General features: G+C 43.5%; 1 protein-coding gene across 6 annotated transcripts in view; it reads right to left on the reverse strand.

Moving 5' to 3' along the window:
• Positions 1-23,143, reverse strand: part of dgkb (diacylglycerol kinase, beta) — a 679,678-nt gene that overhangs the window by 501,312 nt on the left and 155,223 nt on the right. For all 6 annotated transcript variants that reach the window (XM_078228107.1, XM_078228097.1, XM_078228136.1 and 3 more), the window contains one exon: positions 14,644-14,718. In XM_078228107.1, the coding sequence (XP_078084233.1) occupies positions 14,644-14,718 (75 nt within the window). The remainder of the gene's footprint in view (positions 1-14,643; positions 14,719-23,143) is intronic.

The following is a 23,143-nucleotide window of genomic DNA, read 5'->3' on the forward strand; positions in this document are numbered from 1 at the left end:
AATTTGGTCCGGACCAGAATTTAGATGTTTAAAAACAACAATGTCTGAAATTTGACTTTTAAAGCATTTCCCATTTATGGTTATATATACAATCACATGCCTGTACTTGCCCTCAACAAATCAAAAGTTTGTCTGTCTGAAGTAGCACAGACCCACTTTTTGTTACATGTTTGGAATATGCAGAAAATTGAAGTGACTTGAAATATAGCAGTTTATGATGAATTATCCAATAAATGGATGTTGAGCCACATGCTCACTGTTCCATATTTAAAATGTTGTTTGTTTTATTTCCCACATCTAGTGGTGCACAAGGAAGACTTTCATCAGTTCCCATAACATGTCTTCCTGGAACAGGTTGCTAGCCTGTCGCCAGAGACTTACAACTTGGGGGGTGTGGGGGGTGGGGGGCACTTCACATCAAGCATAGCTGCCCAGGAATCTCTCCTGCTCTTACTGCCTGCCATTGGCATGAGTTGAAAGCATTTTGCAGGTTAATACTCAATCTGTGGGTTGCTTTATCAACGCACTTTCGTGGTGCCCTAACAGAGAATGCTCCCATCTGACGGAACAAGTGATGAGGCACTTTAATTCAACATATCAATATTTCATAGAATAACTAATCAACTAAATTACCAGGTGATTAGTTGTTTTATGGAATACTGATATCAAGAATGAATGTCTCATCAGCGTGTTAATTTTTGCTACAAAACAAGATTGAATGTTCCTAATTGAAATAGATTTACCAGGTCCGACTATGGATCTTAGGCTGGGTTTTTTTAAACTGAGAGGGTTTTAAATTGCATATATCATTTATAGAAAAGTTTTATCTCTTAGAATCGCACTTCGATTTCCTTAGCCAGTTGGAGAGGAATTTCCCAGAGATTTGCCCAGCTGTATTTTTTCCTGTTTTTGCCTTTCAACAACAGTATTTACATTTAGAACTTCCTGCTCCTGTTGGGGAGCACACTTACAAGAACAATAGGTACCCGCGTAGCACCTTTTATGTAGTATGCCATCTCAAAATGCTTTACAGGAAGGTTAACAAAATTTGACACCAAGTCACATTAGGAAAGTAAAGTAGTAAATTTTGAGGAGCATTTTAAAGGAGGGGAGATAGAGAGGTGGAGAGAATTCCAGGGCTGGATTTCCCAAATATGGCACAGGTCCCACTACCAGGGGTTAATAACATGTGGGTAGGAGGGAACAATCCTAATTCGGCAAGGGCCATATATTATGGGCAACAGCTAACTAAATGGGAGGTGTTGGGGCAGTGGGGAGATGGGAGAGGGCAAAATACAAGGTGGAGGAGGGAATAGCGGCAAAGAGTGTTGTGGGAGGTGGGAGATTGTGGGGTTTGAAGTATGGTAAGGGTGGTTGCTTAGGGCAGGTGACACCAATGCCATGTGGTGAGCTTCTTCGTGAGCAGGTACTCCCAAAAGGGAGTAGCCCTTCTTGGAAATTGCTAGGAGGCCTCCATGTTTAACTGGTAGCCCCACATTGCAGTGGAGGGCTCCCAGTGGCTGCTAAAATTCAGTGAAGGAAGAGGCCCTTCATTGAACATCTAAGTGGCTCAATTAGGTTCTGGGATGGTGGGCAGTCTGCCAATTTCTCCACCAGCAAAATAGCATGGTGGCAGAGAAGAGCTGACCCCCTGCAGAAAATCAGGGAAATCCCCCATATCCCACTCACCAATGTCAAGTAAAATACCAACGGAACATTGCTGCTGCTAACCATTTTTAACAGAAAGGACATAAATCGTCTTTTTAAATGTTTCAGTGCCCACAAGTCTTTGCATCATTTTCTCATCTAGTTTATGTCACAATGATTGTCAATAGGTTTCTGAGAGCAGTCCCTTTTTTATTTTGACTTTAGAATGTTAGAATATTGAGGTAAAATCTCCACAAGAATGTTTAATTCTAAGTGAGCAGGAAACGGGTTGTTTCCTTGAGATAATGTACAGCAGTTAATTTGTAATCAATCATTGATCAGGGTAAGAATCATTCATTACAGGGGCCAGAACTTGACCAAGGAAGTACTCCTTTTTAGGGCGGCACGGTAGCACAGTGGTTAGCACTGCTGCTTCACAGCTCCAGGGTCCTGGGTTCGATTCCCGGCTCGGGTCACTGTCTGTGTGGAGTTTGCACGTTCTCCTCGTGTCTGCGTGGGTTTCCTCCGGGTGCTCCGGTTTCCTCCCACAGTCCAAAGATGTGCGGGTTAGGTTGATTGGCCAGGTTAAAAATTGCCCCTTAGAATCCTAAAATGTGTAGGTTAGAGGGATTAGCGGGTAAATATGTGGGGGTAGGGCCTGGGTGGGATTGTGGTCGGTGCAGACTCGATGGGCCGAATGGACTCCTTCTGCACTGTAGGGTTTCTATGATACACGAGATAAAAGTCAAAAAAGTGGTAGTTTTTAACTGGTCAGTGGTTGAAATGAGACATTTTAAGATAGCTCACTACTTTCTCATAGATTAATTGAAGAACATCAAGGTTCATAAGTTGATTAACACCTTATTTTGGATTACAGTGATGCAAACTCAACTTCAGCCCTCTGGACCAGCAAACGCAGTGAAAGCAAAATTGGAGACTGAAAGAGGCTGTTGTACTTTCATGTGCAATTAATCCATGTACGTCCCTTCCAATGGAGGCAGCACATAAACATCATGCACCTGCTCATTTATATGATAGATGCATAAAGCCCAATGCTAAACAAATTATCGAGTGGCTGCACAACTCAGCAGGGGACACAAGTGTGTGTGAGGCTAGCACTACTTAAAACCACTTGTACCTCAAATAGGAGGTACATTCTGGCTGCAGTAGGTGCTGGAAGAGGCTGGGCAGATGAGTAATGGCAGAGAACATGCCCCTAGTGTGTTCAGATATAGCACTGTTAGCCTTAGTGCAGGGGCTGGACAAGAGTGAAAATCTCTATCTACAGCTAGGTGGCCAGGACGCCTTCAGAACAAACTCAGAAAAAGCACAGGGAGCAGATAGCCATCACAGTCAATGCCAACAGTGTAGCATCCAGTACCTGAATGATATGCTGAAAGAATTTCAGTGAACACAGACAAATGGTCAAGGCTAGTGAATTCATCCTAAAATACCCAGATCCTTTGCGACTAAACCACGTGTCTCAGTCACGGCTCAATCCATCACTTTCCCCACCTCTTCACTCACATGCCAACAATCTGTGTCAATCATAGATTTATCTCACCCTCACACACTTAGCACTACTGCAAGCCTCACACCAACATCTCAGTTTACACACGCTGCTAGTTATTCACCCACGATCGTTTCATCACCCAAACACATTTCCCCAAATTCACTGACACTTTTCTCTTTCTCCGACAGGACAAGATGGCACAAAGATGAGGGTAGCAGCACCTAATCAATAGGAATCCTCATCTGGAGCGGTCACGACTGAAGGTTTGGCCAACGGCAAGGTTGAATCATCAAAAGCATGTAATGCTCATTCATGCATCTAACCTCCTCTTCATTCTCTTCCAGTCTATAAGCGGCACATGGTGTAAATCTCTTGCTTTCTCCTCATTCCCTCGCCACAGTTTTATTTGTTCAGGTACCCATGAATTGGCACCTGACCAGGCAGTGGTGAAAGAGCGGGAAGACAGATGAAGAAAAAATACTATCATTCATCCTCACACTTGTTGCCACCAGGTCAGACACTGACACTGTGCATACTTTAGAGCATAGCTTAAAGATGGGATCTTCACATGGTGACATATTGTTCGGATTGCGAAGATGTGCCTGATGCGCTATCAATAAGGCGAAAGACTACCGATATGCCAATATAAGTGTAGGCTTTTATTCACAACAGAATCAGGAGCAGATCCCAACATATAACCAACCTGGACTGAACAAGGGGGTGGAGACAGCCACCTTTATACTAGGTGCCGAGGGGAGGAACCAAACTGGAAGGGGATGTGTCCAAGTATGACAAGCACACACAACGGTGGTCCATATAGGACAAAGGCACAACTGAGGTCCACCACAGTGCCCTATAAGCATGCCAGTGCTTGTGTGGAACACAAATCTGCTATCCTCTCCCTGGAGACAGCATTCAACCTTCCACCCCTGCCACTCCACCACTACCCTTGCTGTAGTCTGTCCACTAACCAGAACAGGCTGCTGTTACCCATATCAAAATTTGTACCATTTTAATATAGCTGACAGACAGTTCAGGAGGCAAGGAGAAAAATTCCACTGAGTTACGTGGTCACCTAAACTGATGAAGAAAAGTCTTTCATTTTCAAGCTGCTTCCCAATTGATTAATTGAATTTGAAGGGATATTGTCCTTTGCGTTTGAATGAGGGAAACAGCTACATCTCATTATCATCATTGCATACAAATTGCACAATGAGCAATTCTTGATATAATACTTTGTTTAATTTTGACATTCATTAATGCAATTTTCAAAGGGTGTGTTTACTTTTGAGAGTTCTTTAAAGATTTTATAGCCCCAATTATGTGGGGCTTTACCTCAGTTTCAAACCATAGGCCAGGTGTCTCAAAAATCCCAGAGATGCATTTATCAAATGTGAGACCCTGCCAATAAATCACAGCAAGTTATTCAATCTGTGGCTAATTGTATACTTTACATTGCAAGCTACCAGTAAGTATAAAAACTGCAAGCCAGCAACATGTAACATTTAGGGTTGAAGTATTTAGTAACATGCAGCTAAAGGAGGAATGTAATAATAGTATACAAAAGTATATATTTTTTTTTTCTAAATTATTTTCTTCCATTTCTTTGGTGTGGATCTTTTGGTTTGGAGACTTCTTCCTAGATCTGTTGAAGCAGCCTCTAGAAATTGCACAATGTCCTGGTGATTAGCTCTCTGAATTTCCTTGCCTTTCTCTCAGGAGAAGCCTCCAACTTCTACAAACTACACGACCACAGTGTAGGAAGCTCCCACTGTGTGGGGAAGCACCCACATAAATCTGCTCCATACATCTTCTTAGAATTATGAATCTAAACAGCAATACACCGCGCTCTGTTAAAATGATGTATTATGCATAAAGTATTTCGAAGTGCGATACTAGATCATTAAGGTAAGTCACACTAATTAAAAGAGGTCAAGTTCTTGCACCAGAGTAAAGCAGATTCAAATCATTTTCATAAAAACTCAACATTAAGTGAAGAGCTATGTTTTCTGCAGTGTGTGTGTACGCGTGTGTAGTAAGAGCATTTTAAGTTATAGCATAACTGAAGACAATTCACTAAAAAGGTTTTCTACATAAATGCATTTGGTGTTCACTTTTAAAAACTGCCTCAAAATATTTCAATTTTTAATATTTTCATTTTAATGTCTCAAAGAATATAAATTGAAGTGTTTTGCTCTTATTCATCGGATGTGGGCATCTCTGGTATGGCCAACATTTATTGCCCATCTAACCATCCCGGAGAAGGTGGTGGTGAGCCATCTTCTTGAACCACTGCAGTCCATTTGCTGAAAATGACCCCACAGTGCTGTTCTTTGATTTTGATTTGATTTATTATTGTCACATGTATTAACATACGGTGAAAAGTATTGTTTCTTGCGCGCTATACAGATAAAATCATACCGTTCATAGAGAAGGAAACGAGAGAGTGCAGAATGTAGTGTTACAGTCATAGCTATGGTGTAGAGAAAAATCAACTTAATGCAAGGTAAGTCCATTCAAAAGTCTGACAGCAGCAGGGAGAAAGCTGTTCTTGAGTCAGTTGGTATGTGACCTCAGACTTTTGTGTCTTTTTCCCAAAGGAAGAAGGTGGAAGAGAGAATGTCCAGGCTGCGTGGCATCCTTAACTATGCTGGCTGCTTTGTCGAGGCAGCAGGAGGTGTAGACAGAGTCAATGGATGGGAGGCTGCTTTGCGTGATGGACTGGGCTACATTCACGACCTTTTGTAGTTTCTTGCGGACTTGAGCAGAGCAGGAGCCATACCAAGCTGTGATACAACAGAAAGAATGCTTTCTATGGTGCATCTGTAAAAGTTGGAGAGAGTCATAGCTGACATGCCTAATTTCCTTAGTCTTCTGAGAAAAGAGGCATTGGTGGGCTTTCTTAACTATAGTGTCGGCATGGGGGGACCAGGATAGGTTGTTGGTGATCTGGACACCTAAAAACTTGACGCTCTCAAACCTTTCTACTTCGTCCCCGTTGATGTAGACAGGGGCACATTCTCCTTTACGTTTCCTGAAGTCAATGACAACCTCCTTCATTTTGTTGACATTGAGGGAGAGATTATTGTTGCTGCACCAGTTCACCAGATTCTCTATCTCGTCATTGTTTGAGATCCGACCCACTACGGTGGTGTCATCAGCAAACTTGAAAATCGAATTGGAGGGGAATTTAGCCTCACAGTCATAGGTGTACAAGGAGTATAGTAGGGGGCTGAGAACACAGCCTTGTGGGGCACCGGTGTTGAGGATTATCGTGGAGGTGGTGTTGTTGCCTATCCTTTTTGATTGTGGTCTGAGAGTTAGGAAGTTCAGGATCTAGTCACAGAGGGACGTGCCGAGGCCCAGGCCATGGAGTTTGGAGGTGAGTTTCATGGGAATAATAGTGTTGAAGGCTGAGCTGTAGTCAATAAATAGGAGTCTGACATAGGTGTTCTTGTTATCTAGGTGTTCCAGGGTTGAGTGCAGGGCCAGGGAAATGGCGTCTGCTGTGGACATTGCGGCAGTAGGCAAACTGTAGTGGAAATAGGTAGTCCGGAGGCTGGAATTGATTCATGCCATGCCTAACCTTTTGAAGCACTTCATAATGATGGATGTCAGTGGTGATGAAGGAACAGCGGCAGTATATTCCGAAGTCAGGATAGTATGTGAACTGGAGGGGCACTTGGAGGTGGTGGTGTTTCCATGTGTCCGCTGTCTTTGTCAATTGAGGTTTGGGAGTTACTGTCTAGGAAACATTGGTAAGCTGCTGCAGTGCATCTTGTAATAGACACTTTAAAGAAAAACTTCATTTGTGGGACATGGGTGTTGCTGGCTGGCCAGCATTTATTGCCCATCCCTAGTTGCCCTTGAACTGAGTGGATTCTATGCCATTTCAGAAGGCAGTTGAGAGTCAACCACATTACTGTGGCTCTGGAAACACATGTAGGCCAGACCAGGTAAAGATGGCAGATTTAATTCCCGAAAGGACATTCGTGAACCAGATCGGTTTTTCTGACAATCAACGATGGTTTCATGGTCATCAGTAGATTTTTAATTCTAAATATTTTTTTTTACTGAATTCAAATTCAACCAACTACCATTCGAACTCAAGTCCCCAGAACATTAGCTGAGATTCTGAATTAATAGTCTAGCGATAATACCACTAGATCATCACCTCCCTTACAACCATGTGCAAATGATGGAAAGAGTTCAAAGGATGTCATCAAGCAGGCTGCTTTGTCCTGGATAGCACTGAGCTTCTCTAGTGTTGTTGCAGTGGCACTCATCCAGTCAAGTTCCATAACACTCCTTACTTGTGCCTTTTAGATGGTGGACAGGCTTTGGGAAGTCAGGAGGTGCGTAGGCAATAGATTGCCAGCCTATGACTTGCTCTTGTAGCCACAATATGGCAGGTCAAGTTAACTTTCTTGCCAATAGTAGCCTCCAGGATGTTGATGGTGGCGAATTTCACAAAGGTAATGGCAGTGAATTCCAATAGGATGTAGTTAGTCTTTCTCCAGTTGACATGGAACTAGTGGGGCATGAATATTACTCGTCACCTTTCAGCCAAATTCTAAATGTTGTCCAGGTCTTGCTGCATAAGAGCACAGAGTATTTCATTGGGCAGAGTTTTGTCAGTGGCATGCTGTTCCCAACGCTGGAACTTCTGGTTTCCTATACAATTATAATTAAAGTGCTTGGGAGACCGGGATGTGGTAGTATAGTGATATTCTTACTGGACTAGTAATGCAGGAGATCCAGGGCAATACTCTGAGGTCCTGGGTTTGAATCCCACCATGGGAGATGTTGGAATTTGAATTTAATAAACATTTGGCATTAAAAAATCTAATGATGACCATGAAACCATTGTCAGAACCCACCTGGTTAATGAATGTCCTTGAGGAAAGGAAATCTGCTGCCCTCATCTGGTCTGGTCTGCACATGACCCTTAAATGCAATCCGAAATGGTCTAGAAAGCCACTCAGTTGTATCAAACCACTACAAAGGGTGAAACTGGGCGGACCTTCACTGTTGGCCTAGACAGCGGAAACAGTGGCAAACCCAGCCTTGTCGACCCTGCAAAGTTCAAATGAACATCTGTGGGTATGTCCCAAAATTGGGAAGTTGTCTCACAGGCTAGCCCAGTAACAGCCAGACATAGTCATACTCATGGAACCATACCTGACCTATACACCACAATCACCATCCCTGGCAACACAGTGGTATATAGCTGGGAGGGAGATGCTCTAGGAGTCTTCAACATTGACTCTGGACATCATGAAGTCTCATGCCATCACGTCAAATATGGGCAAGGGTACTTCCTGCTGATTACCACTTGACACCTCCCCATAGCTGATGAATCAGTATTTGCCATGTTGAACATTCCTTGGAGGAAGCATTGAGGATGCAATGGTGTACAATGTACTCTGGGTGGGGGAGCAGCTCGGTAGCACCACCACAGACCAAGCTAGCTGAGACCAAAAGGACATATCTACTGGACTTCATCAGTGGCAGGTAGTTAAGGAATCAACAAGAGTGAAAAATATACAAGGGGGAGAAAACAACCTGCCTTCGGCAAATGCACTTGTCCATGACAATATCGGAATGACCACCATATAATCTTTGTGGAGACAAAGTTCCATTTTCACAGTAAGGATACCATCCAATGTGACGTGTGGCATTACCACTATGCTAAATGGGATAGGCTTTGAACAGATCAAGCAACTGAAGACTAGGCATCCATGAGGTGCTGTGGGGCCAGCAGGAGCAGAATTGCACTCAACCACAATCTGTAACCTCATGGTCCAGCTTATCCCCCACTCCGCCATTACAATCAAGCCAAGGGAATCAACCGTGGTTCAGTGAAGCGTGCAGGAGGACATGACGGGAGCAAAACCAGGCATACCTAAAAATGAGGTGTCAACCTGGTGAAGCTGCAAAACAGGAATACTTGCATGCCAAACAGGATAAGCTGCAAATAATAGACAGAACCAGGAGATCCCACAACCAACGGATCAGATCTAAGCTCTGCAGTCTTTCCACGTCCAGCCGTGAATGGTGGTGGACAATTAAACAACTCACTGGAGGAAAAGGCGCCACTAAAATCTCCATCTTCAATGATAGGGGAGCCCAGCACATCAGTGCAAAAGATAAGGCTGCAGAATACGCAACAATCTTCAGCCAGAAGTGCTGAGTGGATGATTCATCTTGACCTCCTCTAGTGGTCGCCAGCATCTCAGATGCCAGACTCCAGCCAATTTGATTCACTCCACATTATATCAAGAAAAGGCTGAAGGCACTGAATACTGCAAAGGCAAAGGGCCCCGATAACATTCTGGCAATAGTACTGAAGACATGTGCTCCTGAATTAGCCGCAACCCTAACCAAGTGTTCCAGTACAGCTACAACACTAGCATCTACCCGGCAACGTAGAAAACTGCCCAGATATGTCATGTGCACTAAAAGCAGAACAAATTCAACCCAGCCAATTACTACCCCTTCACTCCACTCTTAATCATTAGTAAAGTGATGGAAGGGAGTCATCAACAGTGCTATCAAGCAGCATCTGCTTAGTAATAACCTGCTACTGGTGCTCAGTTTGGGTTTCACCAGGGCCACTCAGCGCCTGACCTCATTGCAGCCTTGGTTCAAACATGGATAAAAGAGCTGAACTCCAGAGGGGATTGGAGATTGAGATTGACTGCCCCTGAAATCAAGGTGGCATTTGACTGAGTACAGAATCAAGGAGCACCAGCAAAACTGAAGTCATTAGGAATCAGGGGAAAACTACCCCCTATTCAGAGTCATACCTGGCACAAAGGAAGATGGTCGAGGTGGTTGGGGGTCAATCATCTCAGTTCCAGGACAACACTGTAAGAGTCCCTCAGGGCAGTGTCCGAGGCCCAACCATCTTCAGCTGCTTCATCAATGAACTTCCTTCATATAAAGTCAGAAGTAGTGATGTTTGCTGATGACTGCACAATGTTCAGCACCATTTACGACTTCTCAAATGCTGAAGCAGTCCACATACAAATGCAGTAAGGCCTGGACAATTTTGAGACTTAGGCTGACAAGTGCCAAGTAACATTCGTGCCACACAATGACCATCTCAAACAAGAGAGAAGCTAACCATTGCCCCTTGACATTCCATTGACCAGAAATGGAATTGGACTAACCATACAAATACTGTGGGCCACAAGAGTACAAGAGCAGGTCAGAGACTAGGGCCAAACCGCCCCCCCCCCCCCACCCCCCCAAAAAAAAAAACAGTTTTCTGCAGGCTCAGGAATGTCAGCGAGTGCAGAGAATTGAGATGGGGGGTTGGGGTGGCGGTGGGGAGCACAGAGGCAAGTACAGAACCTGAGGGCAATGTCCGCAGCACTGTTCTCTGGCACTGCCCTTTAAAAACAATGCTCCGATCTCTTAAAAGCCAAAATTGCTACAAGGCAGACTTTGCCAGTATGCTGTCGTGGGACCCGCCTCCAGGATTCTTTTTGACTGTCAAAAATATGGCAGGAAAAGCCAGCAGTGGAGCCAGTAGGCAACATTCTGTTTTTCCAGCCGGAGTTGACACTTAGTCAAAATGATAAAATTCACTTTGTCACTGACCAGGAGAATCTGGGTCACTCAGTGGCTGCACACCTGAGCAGTGGACAAAAAAATTCTTAACATCAGTTAAAGCTGGCCTGCATCAAAGAGTAGTTACTCTGTGGCTGAAGCAGTTACTGCAAGTAACTCAAAGTCATTTTGATGCGGGGAACAAGGCAGAGAGTGGGCCTGAGAGTTTATGAGCTGGAGGCTGAAGTACAGACACTGCGACACATCGGGGAAGGGTACGCCACCTGGGTACTTTGTACCAGGAGGCGGCCACACCTCGGAGGACAGATTCTTCTGATTTGGTCAGTGGTCAGGGACAGAAGAGTGAGACTGTGAGTGAGGCAGTTAAGGGGATTCAGAGAGCAGGAACACAGGAACCACAACCTTTACAGTTGGCCGACAGGTTTGAGGTATTTTCAGCTTGTTTGGATGAGATGGGGGTTGCAGGGTGGATGAGCTAACTGACCATGGCACCAGGGTACTGGAAGTCATTCAAGTGAGGGGAGCAAAAATAAATATAGTGTTAGTAGGGGATAGTATATTCAGAGGGATTGACACTGTTCTCTGCAGCAAAGAACGTGGGTCCAGATGGCTGTGTGGCCTGCCTGGAGCCAGGGTTTGGGACTGAAGAGCAACTTGCTGTGGGAGGTGGAGGACCCAGTTGTCATGATCCATGTGTGTACTAATGACATAGGCAGGACAAAGAAGAAAGTTCTGTATAGTCAGAATGAGGACCGAGGCACCAAATCAAGAAGCAGAACCTCAAAGTACTCATAAGTACGATTTCATAGCCAATTACAGAAACATGGTTGCAGAATAACATGGATTAGGACCTGAATATTGAAGGATACAGGACATTTCAGAGTGCGCAGAATAGATCTGAGTACAAAAATGTCTAAGGGATGGGCCCAATGTCCATGGTGAATTAGAAAGGTTAAAGATAATACCAAACTTAAAGAAAAAGCATATAATTGTACAAACAAACACAGGTGGCAGTTCAGAAGAATGGACAGAAAGAAAGAACAGCAAAGAATGATTAAAAGATTAATAAGGAGGGAAAAATGAGAGAAATGAGGGAGTATGAGAAAAACAGATAGTAAGAGTTTTTAAAAAAGAAAAGTTAACAAAGTGAGCGTTGGTCCAATAGGAAGTGAATCTGGAGAATTGGTAGTGGGCAACAAGGAGACAGCAGATTAATTGAACAGGTTTTGCATCAGTTTTCACTATCGAGGATACAAGTAACATCCTAGGAGCAGTTATAAACCAGGAAATGGAAGGAGAGAGGAACTCAGGAAAATTAGTCACCAGAGAAGTGGTACTCAGTAAATCGTTGGATCTGTGGGCTAACAAGAGCATGGGTCCTGATGGACTTCATCCTACGGTCTTAAAAGAAGTGTGCAATGAGATTGTTGATGGATTGGTTTTAATTTTACAAATAGGAAAGGTCCTATTAGAATGGAAGATCGTAAATGTAAGTCCATTATTCAAAAAGGGAGGGAGACAGAAAGTGGGAAGCTACAGTTTAGTTAGCTTAACATCTGTGGTAGGGAATATATTAGAAACTAATAAGAAGTTATTGCTGGGCACTTGGATAAGCTCAAAGTGATCAGGCAGAGTCAACATGGTTTTATGAAAGGTGAATCATGCTTAACCAACCTACTGGTGTTCCTTGAGAAAGTAACGTGCTGTAGATAATGGGGGGCTGGTGGATTCACTGTACTTAGATTTTGAGAAGGCATTTAATAAAGTGCCACATGAAAGGTTATTGTGGAAAATAAAAGCTCATGTTATTGGGGCTAACATACTGGCATGGAGAGATTGGCTAACAGGAAACAAAGAGTAGGCACAAATTGGTCTTTTTCAGGAAGGCAGCATATAATGAGTGGTGTGCCACAGTGATCAATTGCTTACAATTTATAGAAGTGACTTGGATGAAAGGTTTGAAGGGAGGGTTACCAAATTTGCTGATGACACAAAGAGGACATCAGGAGGCTACAAAAAGATAAAGCGAGTTTAAGTGAATGAGCAAAGATCTGGAGCTTAATATGGGAAAATGTAAAAGTGCCATTTGGCAGGAAGAAAATAAAAGCATATTATCTAAATGGTGATGGATTGCAAAGCTCTGAGATGCAGAGGGATCTGGGTGTTTTAGTGCATGAATCATAAAAGGCTAGTCGGGCAGGTATAGCAAGTAGGGAGGCATGTGCAGTGATTAGCAATATTGCCTCACAGTGCCAGAAAACATGGTTCGATTCTGACCTTGACTGACTGTGTGTGGAGTTTGCATGTTCTCCCTGTGTCTGCGTGAGTTTACTCTGGGTGCTCCGGAGTCCAAAGATGTGCATGCTAAATTGTCCTTTAGTGCTTCAAGATGTGCTGGTTAGGGAGATTAGTGGGATAAATACGTGGGGTTGCGGAGATAGGGTGGGGATGGGCCTGAGTAAGAGGCTCTGTTGGAGAGTTGGTGCAGACTCAATAGGCTGAATGGCCTCTTCTGCACTGTAGGGATTCTATGATTCCATGATGAATTTACCATGAATTAAAGCTGCTATTCTTCTTGCATCTCCATAAGGTGACCACCTAAACCAGCAGTTCGTATTTTATACTTGACATCCAATTCAACCCCCACATGTTGGAAGGTTTCAAAGATTAACTTACATGCTGCAATTTATGGTAACTGCTTGGCTACGGGGATAATGACAGACAAAAAAAAAAGAGTCTAAAGCAGCTCAGATCATTCTTGGATAATTAAGTTATTTCAGAAGCGGCACTGGTGGGATCTGGGTGTCAGTTAGCTGGCAATCTCTTTAGTCAGAATGTGGCAGAGATAAAACTAGAAATAGAATCAATACAAATAAGTGACCAAAAGTTACTAATGAAAAAGTATCCTGGTGTATCGTAATGGGTTTTTCCTGGTGATATCAGCAACTTACCACACCAACACTGAATGAGCCCCAATTTGTTCACATTATATTGTTGTTACTTAATGACCTAAAGACATCAATGACATTACAATCTTGCTGCTATCACAACAATGGATCCATTCTTCATTGGAACAGGATCAAGTACCTCAATAGACAGAATTATTTATATTTCTGCTAATTACATAGAGTTGTACAGATGACTGGTAGTAATTACAACAATTTAACTGAGGGGGATAAAATGACATTATGAAATAGAAAAGCAGATGTGTTACAACTGTAATCTGAACCCTGAGATTACCGCTCTGAAATCATTCTATTACTGGTTATTGTTCCTGATCTATGTGCTGCATTTTGCATGTGTGTGAAGGGGGTGGAGTTGGAAAGGTGGTCTTAAAGGTCACTGCATTGAGAACTGTTTTTTGTGACTGTATCAAGCATTCATGCCTCTAGTTCTTAACGGATGACTACATCTGATTAAGAACCATGACGTCAATTGGGTTTATTACAGTATTACTGTAAAACTCTTTTTCCAGATTGTGGTACATTTCATTCCTAAAAATATCTCACCAATGCTTCTGATGAAAAGCTATACTTCTGCCGATAGAATGTCTGGCTCATCAAGTATCAATATGTCATTAACTATTCCTCAGGGACACTGGATTGCTCAGAGTCTCAGCTTGTCTGAGCAAGTTACTGAATATTTTTGTCCAACTTCATGCCTGAGCACTCATTACTTAAGATTAGTATTCAGGACTTTAGACCTCAATGTCAAGGACCAGTAAAATCTACAAGGACAACAAACAATGCTTTGTCTTAAAAAAAAATACTTAATTTCACAAAAACGGTGTCCTTTTGGAAATGAAAGCCCTTCAATTATTGATCCTTATGTTTTTAACATTTCCAACCCCAGTAAACCAGTGTTCTTACAGCACCACCAAGTGAGTGAGAGTTGAAACTACATACTGGTTTGAGTTCAGTCACATCCCATTGAAGATATTCAGCCACATGCATCATCTGACTGATGATCTGGTCAAGTTCCTGGAGGAGAGGAAAAGAACATTTTAATTTTTAAAAAATGCAATCTATATTTAGTGTGAGAGATTATCTTTTTGCAAATGCTTCAACAGAATCTTGTATTAACCTCTAAATATCCTTCTGCTCGTATAACAGTGCTAAGAAACATCATAATTTACAGACGCTATCAGGTAAACGTTTATAAAAATAGCAGGTACATGATGTCTTGCAGATTCGTGTCCTTCATCACCTTTATTACCCTTTCACCTAGATTGTCTCTTCTCGGTTAAACTCAACTTGCTCACAGCATCACATTTTCAGTGAAACTAGTCAGTCTATAGTTTAAGATGAATAGAAGCCAAATGCATCATCAGTGACTGGTTTGCTATTACAACTATACTGTCCTGAGCTTTCACTTTCAAACCCACTCTCACTGTCCATCTATGAGCTCCAACAATGTTCCTAATGAGCTCAAGCCAAACATCAAGAACAACAGCCCGGATCGTATGAGTTTGGTAAAACAAGTGGCTGAATTTAACATCGCTCAGCGGTGGGCAAGAGTCTGACTCGGAAGTGCACAGATTACCACCTTCCGCCCCACTTTTGGAAGCGGTCGGATAATAAGCGTAACAGCCAATTAACAGCTGCCCGGTGGGAAGCTAGCCAATGACATGCAGGATGGGTGTGCAGTGCCCCCAACTGGTGATTGGAAAGTGCGACATCTAGGACAGAGAGGTAGGATGTGAACTGGAAGTCAATAATGGCCACTCATATTTGTGTTGAAGAATATAAATCCCATTGAATTAGAATTTAGTTTTAAATGTGGGTGACGAACTGTCAAGACCTTTGTCAGGGAAGAAAGGACATTTGAATGCAGCTGACCCATTCATTCCCTGATAAATAGCAAGTGTTCAGGGAGATATTCAAAATCAGCCCTTTAGCTCTCTTTGTCTCTGTACAGATGGCCAAGAGATTGGAGCCACGAGCTGGCGAGGGACCCAGACCCAGACAATGCCAAGGTTTGATGATGACTTTCTGTCAGTTCTCCTCTATGTTGTAAGTGATAGGCGAGAAGTCATCAAGCCCATTGATGGGAAGAGGCCGTCTCCCAGCCAGACAAAAGCGGCCTGGAAGGAGGTTGGAACAAAAGTCAGCGTCATGTTTTTATGATACGAAGGCATCAATCATTTGTAAGGGATTGAGTAAAAATGTTGTGGGTTAAATTATTTGGATTAGGCACAGGGGAACATAAATACATGGACAGAAAACTTGAAGATATCATCAGCAGCGTGTGTGTGCTGTGTCTGCTCACTGGCCAAAGTGAAACTGAGACTGGGCCACATGACGCACTTCCTTTCTAATGATAACATGCTGCAATTCCTTCAAGGCACATTAGAACAGTAGGCAGCCTTGGGATCATTGAGTGAACCTCACTGGAAAAGGTTCAATGTCCTTCTGCTGCTGCTGTCTTCCTTTTGTAGCCCCAGCTTGTTTGGAAGCCAACTGACTAGAATAAAACATTGCCCACAACATAATGCAATGGGTGTGTGGGAAACATGGTTGGTGGGAGGTATGTTTTCTCTCATGCACAGTTGAAAAAGTGAATGTGAAGGCTGTAAGTGGGACTCTGGCTGACTATAACAGAAGTCTGCTGCTGTAGTTATGAAACTTAGTTAGTGTTGAAAATTTATACCAACATCAAGGGGCGATTCTTCCATTTTGCTGTGCTGGTTTTGTAGTACAGCGGGACGGGTGACTTGAGTGGAGGCTGTTTTGCGGGCTTCCCACTGGGTGCCATGGCCTCCACGAGTCTCCGGCAGCCGGATTGAGCTGGCCTGTGATTGGGAGGCCGGCAGTGCGGGGCTACTGCACATGCGCCAATCTCGGTGCTGACAGATCAGCGCATGTACAGTGACCCACTCAGCGCTATGCTGCCGGCCTCTCCAGTGGGAACAGGCCCCGCACCCTGATTTTTCACATGATTCACGCTGGTGCACTCTGCAGTGCACAGAGTGTGGGAGATTCATTTTGAAAATCCCGCTGAAAGAAAACAGCATGATTTACTCCAGTTTTTATGCGAATTCGACACTTGGAATCCTTACGGGAGAGCCCCAGATTCACACCGTCTTGCCCTTATGGCCCACCCGACCCCAGCTAGCTGGCCACCTCGTCCTCCCCTTCACTGGAAGGGGTGCCCCCAGCAGGATGAATAATTCCAAGATCAGACTCTAACTACAGCACAAATAGTTAGATGTTAATTAGTGTACTTGCTTTTTATCCTCTCCCGTAAGGATTCGAAGTGTCGAATTCGCATAAAAACTGGAGTAAATCATGCTGTTTTTTTTCAGCGGGATTTTCAAAATGAATCTCCCACACTCTGTGCACTGCAGAGTGCACCAGCGTGAATCATGTGAAAAATCAGGGTGCGGGGCCTGTTCCCACTGGAGAGGCCGGCAGCATAGCGCTGAGTGGGTCACTGTACATGCGCTGATCTGTCAGCACTGAGGTTGGCGCATGTGCAGTAGCCCCACACTGCCGGCCTCCCAATCACAGGCCAGCTCAATCCGGCTGCCGGAGACTCGTGGAGGCCATGGCACCCAGTGGGAAGCCCGCAAAACAGCCTCCACTCAAGTCACCCGTCCCGCTGTGCTACAAAACCAGCACAGCAAAATGGAAGAATCGCCCCTTGATGTTGGTATAAATTTTCAACACTAACTAAGTTTCATAACTACAGCAGCAGACTTCTGTTATAGTCAGCCAGAGTCCCACTTACAGCCTTCACATTCACTTTTTCAACTGTGCATGAGAGAAAACATACCTCCCACCAACCATGTTTCCCACACACCCACTGCATTATGTTGTGGGCAATGTTTTATTCTAGTCAGTTGGCTTCCAAACAAGCTTAAAAGGCTTGTTAATAATATATTTAAGAATAGGTGGGGGCCAATTTCAGTGTTCACTCACCTGCCATATGATAGCAGACTGGCATGATGCTATCAGGTCCGCAAACCAGTGGCATGATGCCGGATTATACACGTGTGCAGGACTGCAGCAGTTCCACTTTATGATCATAAAAATTCTACAGTTCAGCCCAAGGACTATGCATGCATGAACTCATTGCAACAGCCAAGATGCCTGGCCTTGAGGAACTTTGTGATGTTAATACATTCCCTGTATTTGGAGTTTGGAAAGGGTGAGGAATCTAACTTCAGGCACAGCAGACAAGGGGAGGACTCAGAGAAGGGGGACAGTTAATGCAGGACTGAGGGTGTTGTGTTTGATTGTGCGCAATATATGAAATAAGGTAAATGAGCTTGGAGTGCAGATTGAAATTGGTGGGTACGATGTGTCACAGAGACATTGTTGTTAGGAGATCACGGCTGAGAGCTAAATATCCAAGGATACACATCCTATTGAAAAGACAGGCAGGTGGGCAGAGGGGGTGGGGTTGCCTTGTTAGTAAGAATTTAACTTAAATCAATAGCAAGAAGCGATATAGGGTGAGAAGATGTAAAAACTGTGCGAGTAGAGTTGAGGAACTGCAAAGGTAAAAAGACCGTGATGGGAGTTATATTTCAGGCCTCCGAGCAGTAGTCAGTACATGGGGCACAAAATACACTAGGAGATATAAAAGATGTGCAAGAAAGGCACGGTTACAGTGATCATGGGGGGCTTTGATGTGCAGGTGGACTGGAAAAATCAGGTTAGTGGTGGATCCCAAGAAAAGGAATTCATGGAATGTTTATGGGATGGCTTTTTGGAGCAGTTTGTGGTAGAGCCCACCAGGGGAAAGGCAATTCTGGATTTGGTGATGTGTAATGAGGCAGACTTGATAAGGGAACTTCAGGTGAATGAACCCTTAGGAGGCAGTGACCATAATACGATAGAATTCACCCTGCAGTTTGAGAGGGCAAAGCTGGAATCAGATGTAACGGTATTACAGTTGAGTAAAGGTAACGACAGAGGCATGAGAGAGGAGCTGACCAGAGGTTATTGAAAGAGGAGGCTAGTAGAAAAGACGGTGAAGCAGCAATGGCAGGAGTGGTTTCTGCAAGTAATTTGGGAGACACAGCAGAATTTCACCCCAGGAAAGAAGCAGCATACTAAGGGGAGGATGAGGCAACCATGCTTGACAAGTTAAGTCAGGGACAACATAAAAGCAAAGTAAAAGCATACAATGTGGCGAAAATTAGTGGGAAGCCTGGAGATTGAGAAAATCCAGCAGAGGACAACTAAAAAAGCAATAAGAGGGGAGAAGATGAAATATGAGGGTAAATTAGCCAGTAATATAAAAGATGATTGCAAGAGTTGTTTTAGTTATATAAAGGGTAAGAGGAAGACAAGAGTTGTCATTGGACCGTTAGAAAATTACAATAGAGAAGTAACAACGGGGAACAAAGAAATTGTGGAGGAACAAAATAGGTGCTTTGCGCAAGTCTTCACAGTGGAAGACACCAGTAACACACCAAACAATTCAAGAGAGTCTGGGGCAAAGGTGAGTGTGGAGGCCATCACAAAGGAGAAGGTGCTAGGGAAGCTGAAAGGTCTGAAGGTGGATAAATAATCTGGACCAGATGGACTACACGCAGAGTTCTAGGGGTGGCACTGTGGCACAATGGTTAGCATTGCTGCAGTGCCAGGAACCCGGAGTTCAATTCTGTCCTCAGTTGACTGTCTGTGTGGAGTTTGCACGTTCTCCATGTGTTAACGTGGGTTTCCTCTGGGTGCTCCGGTTTCCTCCAACAGTCCAAAGATGTGCAGGTTAGGTGGATTGGCCATGCTAAATTGCCCCTTATCATCATCAAGGGATTAAAAGGGTAAATACGTAGAGTTATGAGGATTGGGCCTGGGTGGGATTGTGGTCAGTGCAAACTCAATGGGCTGAATGGCCTCATTCTGCACTGCAGGGGTTCTATGAAGGAGGTAGCTGAAGAGATTGTGGAGGCATTAGCGGTGATCTTTCAGGAATCACTGGAGTCAGGGAGAGTCCCAGAGGATTGGAAAATCACTAATGTAACACTCCTGTTTAAGGGAGAGAGGGAGGCAAAAGATGGGAAAGTACAGATCAGTCATTGGTAAGATTTTAGAGTCCATTATTGAGGATGAGATTTTGGAGTACTTGGAAGTGCATGGTAAAATAGGGTGAAGTCAGCATGGTTTTGTCAATGGGAGGTCATGGCTGACAAATCTGTTAGAACGTTTTGAAGAGGTACCGAGCAGGTTAGACAAAAGAGAGCCAGTGGATATTATCTATTTGGATTTCCAGAAGGCTTTTGACAAGATGCCGCACAGGAGGCTGCTGAATAAGATAAGGGCCAATAGTGTTAGAGGCAAGGTGCTAGCATGGACAGAAGATTGGCTGACTGGCAAAAGGCAGGGAGTGGGGATAAAGGGGTCCTTTATAGGATGGCAGCCAGTGACTATTGGAGTTCTGCAGGGGTCAGTGTTAGGACCACAACTTTTCACTTTATACATCAATGATTTTGATGCAGGAACAGAGGGCCTTATGGCTAAGTTTGCAGATGATACAAAGATAGATGGAGGGGCATGTTGTATTGAGGAGGCAGAGTGGCTGCAGAAGGACGAGGACAGATTAGGGGAGTGGGCAAAGAAGTGGCAGATGGAATATAAAGTGAGAAAGTGTGAGGTTATGCACTTTGGGAGGAAGAATAGAGGTGTAGACTATTTTCTAAATGGGGAGAGAAGTCAGAAATCAGAAGTGCAAAGGAACTTGGAAGTCCTAGTTCAGGATTCTCTTCAGGTTACCTTGCAGGTCGAGTTAGTAGTTAGCAAGACAAATGCAATGTTAGCATTCATTTCGATGGGACTAGAATAATCTCTCCCTCAATGTCAACAAAACAAAAGGAGATAGTTATCAACTTCAGGAAGCATAGTGGAGGATATGCCCTTACCTACAACAATGGGGATGAGTTGAAATGGTCAAGAACTTCATGCTTTTAGATGTCCAGTCCACCAACAACCTGTCCTGGTCCCTCCATGCTGACACTATAGTTAATACACTATAGGCACCAACGCCTATACTTCTCAGAAGACTAAGGAAATTTGGCATGTCAGCTACAACTCGCACCAACATTTACAGATGCAACAGAGAAAGCATTCTTTCCGGTTGTATCACAGTTTGGTATGGCTCTTGCTCTGTTCAAAACCGCAAGAAACTACAAAGGGTCATGAATGAAGTCCAGTCCATCACTCAAACCAGCCTCCCACCCATTGACACTGTCTACACTTCCTGCTGCCCCAGAAAAGCAGCCAGCATAATTAAGTACCCCTTAATTAGGGGTCACCCTAGGCATACTCTCTTCCACCTTCTTCTGTCGGGAAAAAGATATAAAAGTCTGAGGACGCGTCCCAACCAACTCAAGAACTTTCCTGCTGCCATTATACTTTTGAATGGACCTACCTCACATTAAGTTGATCTTTCTCTACACCATAGCTATGACTGTAACACCACATTCTGCACTCTCTTCTTTCCTTCTCTATGTATGTTATGCTTTGTCTGTATAGCTCATAAGCCATACTTTTCACTGCATACTAATACGTGTGACAATAATAAATCAAATCAAGAATACAAAAGCAGGGTGTTCTGCTAAGGCTTTATAAGGCTCTGGTGAATCACATTTGGAATTTTGTGAGCAATTTTGGGCCCTGCATCTAAGGAAGGATGTGCTGGCCTTGGAGAGGGTCCAGTGGAGGTTCATGAGAATGATCGCAGGCATGTAAGGCTTGACATATGCGGAGCATTTGAGGACTGTACTCAATGGAGTTTAGAAGGATGAGGGGGGAATTTCATTGAAACTTAGAATACTGAAAGGCCTGGATAGAGTGGACATGGAGAAGATGTTTCCATTAGTAGGAGAGACTAAGATCCAAGGGCACAGCCTCAGAGTAAAGGGATGACCCTTTAGAACCAAGATGAGGAGGAATTTCTTCAGCCAGAGGGTGGTGAATCTGTGGAATTCATTGCCACAAAAGACTCTGGAGACCAAGTCATTGAGTGTATTTAAGACAGAGATAGGTTCCTGATTGGTATGGGGATCAAAGATTAAGGGGAAAAGGCAGGAGAATGAAGTTGAGAAACATATCAGCCATGATTGATTGACAGAGTAGACTTGATGGGCTGAATGGCCCAATTATGCTCCTATCTCTTACGGCCCTAACACAGACTTTCATTGTGGAGACGGAGAAACAATGAACCTATAGGGTCATTGGGTATAGGGAAAAGCATGTACATAGGTATTAAACCACATATGCACTTTAAATAGCACTAAACAGGCTTTTGTTTCCCTTTCCATAAGCAATGTTTGGTGGACAGGTCCATTTCAAGATTGCATGTCAGAAGGAGACAACAAGATGGCAGTTCAACTGGAGTGGTTGAAGCAGTTTTCAGTCACAAAGTTCGCACGAATCTCCCTCCCGGCGTCACCAGTCCTGACCAGATCTTCCCTTTCATTTCTTTATCCTCTTCCAGTAAGCCTCTTCAATCTGCTACATACATTATTTTGTAATCAAATGTGAAATATGTATGCAGAAGATGTTGTTGCCAGGACAGTAGATCAGTTTTCTGCCCATATGGTCCTTAAGATATGATAGTTGCTGGAGTATCCCTATGGTGTCCTCCTTCAAAACTTAACTTAGGGTTAGGGTTGGTATATGGGCCTTGTACCTACGCGTTGCTGCTTTGTGGGGTTCCGAATGGGTTTGTGAGCATGGTTGCAAAGGATAAACCTTCAGGTTCAAAAAGGAGCATATTAGAATCATCAGCTACCCAGGCACTGTGGAATTCTGCAGAAGAAAACCCTCTTGGTGGAAAACAAAAGTGTAATAATTTTGTGGTCTAAAACCACCAAACGATTTATGACATGTATGCTTTTCCATTCATGTGAATCCAGGCTGCTTGAATCAGTGTATTAATGATCATATGGGCTCCATCTATAAAATCTTGGGGCTTTGCGTGAGCTACGAGAAGGTAAACAGCAGAGCCCTATAAAAGTTACCCTAGTATCTGAGCCCTCTATTCTCAACATTGGCCTTAACAACTTCCAAAACCCTTCCCACTCTTAGATGAATTTTTCTTTTTTTTAATCTCCTAATAATTGCTTTGAAGTCTTTTTACTTTATGACTGCGGTAAACTTTATATATAATCCAGTGAAGTTGAAAGAACTTGCATTAATATGCCACCTTTCATAGCCAATTAATTGCTGTTTGAAGTGTTGTCCCTGTATCTTTGAAGACCATCACAGCAATCAAATTGCAAACAGCAAGATCGCACTTCTGGATATGCTGGCAAGTTGTATGTTGATCATTTTGACAAATTAAGAGTTAATAATTAAACCTCCTTCTATCTTGCAACAAATAGTTTTCCAATATAAACAAGATAGCTTTGGGCTGTTTCAGTACAGCGTACTAGTATTCTGCTTTTGACAGAAG

Source organism: Mustelus asterias, chromosome 2, assembly GCF_964213995.1.
Source record: "Mustelus asterias chromosome 2, sMusAst1.hap1.1, whole genome shotgun sequence".
Taxonomy (NCBI): domain Eukaryota; kingdom Metazoa; phylum Chordata; class Chondrichthyes; order Carcharhiniformes; family Triakidae; genus Mustelus; species Mustelus asterias.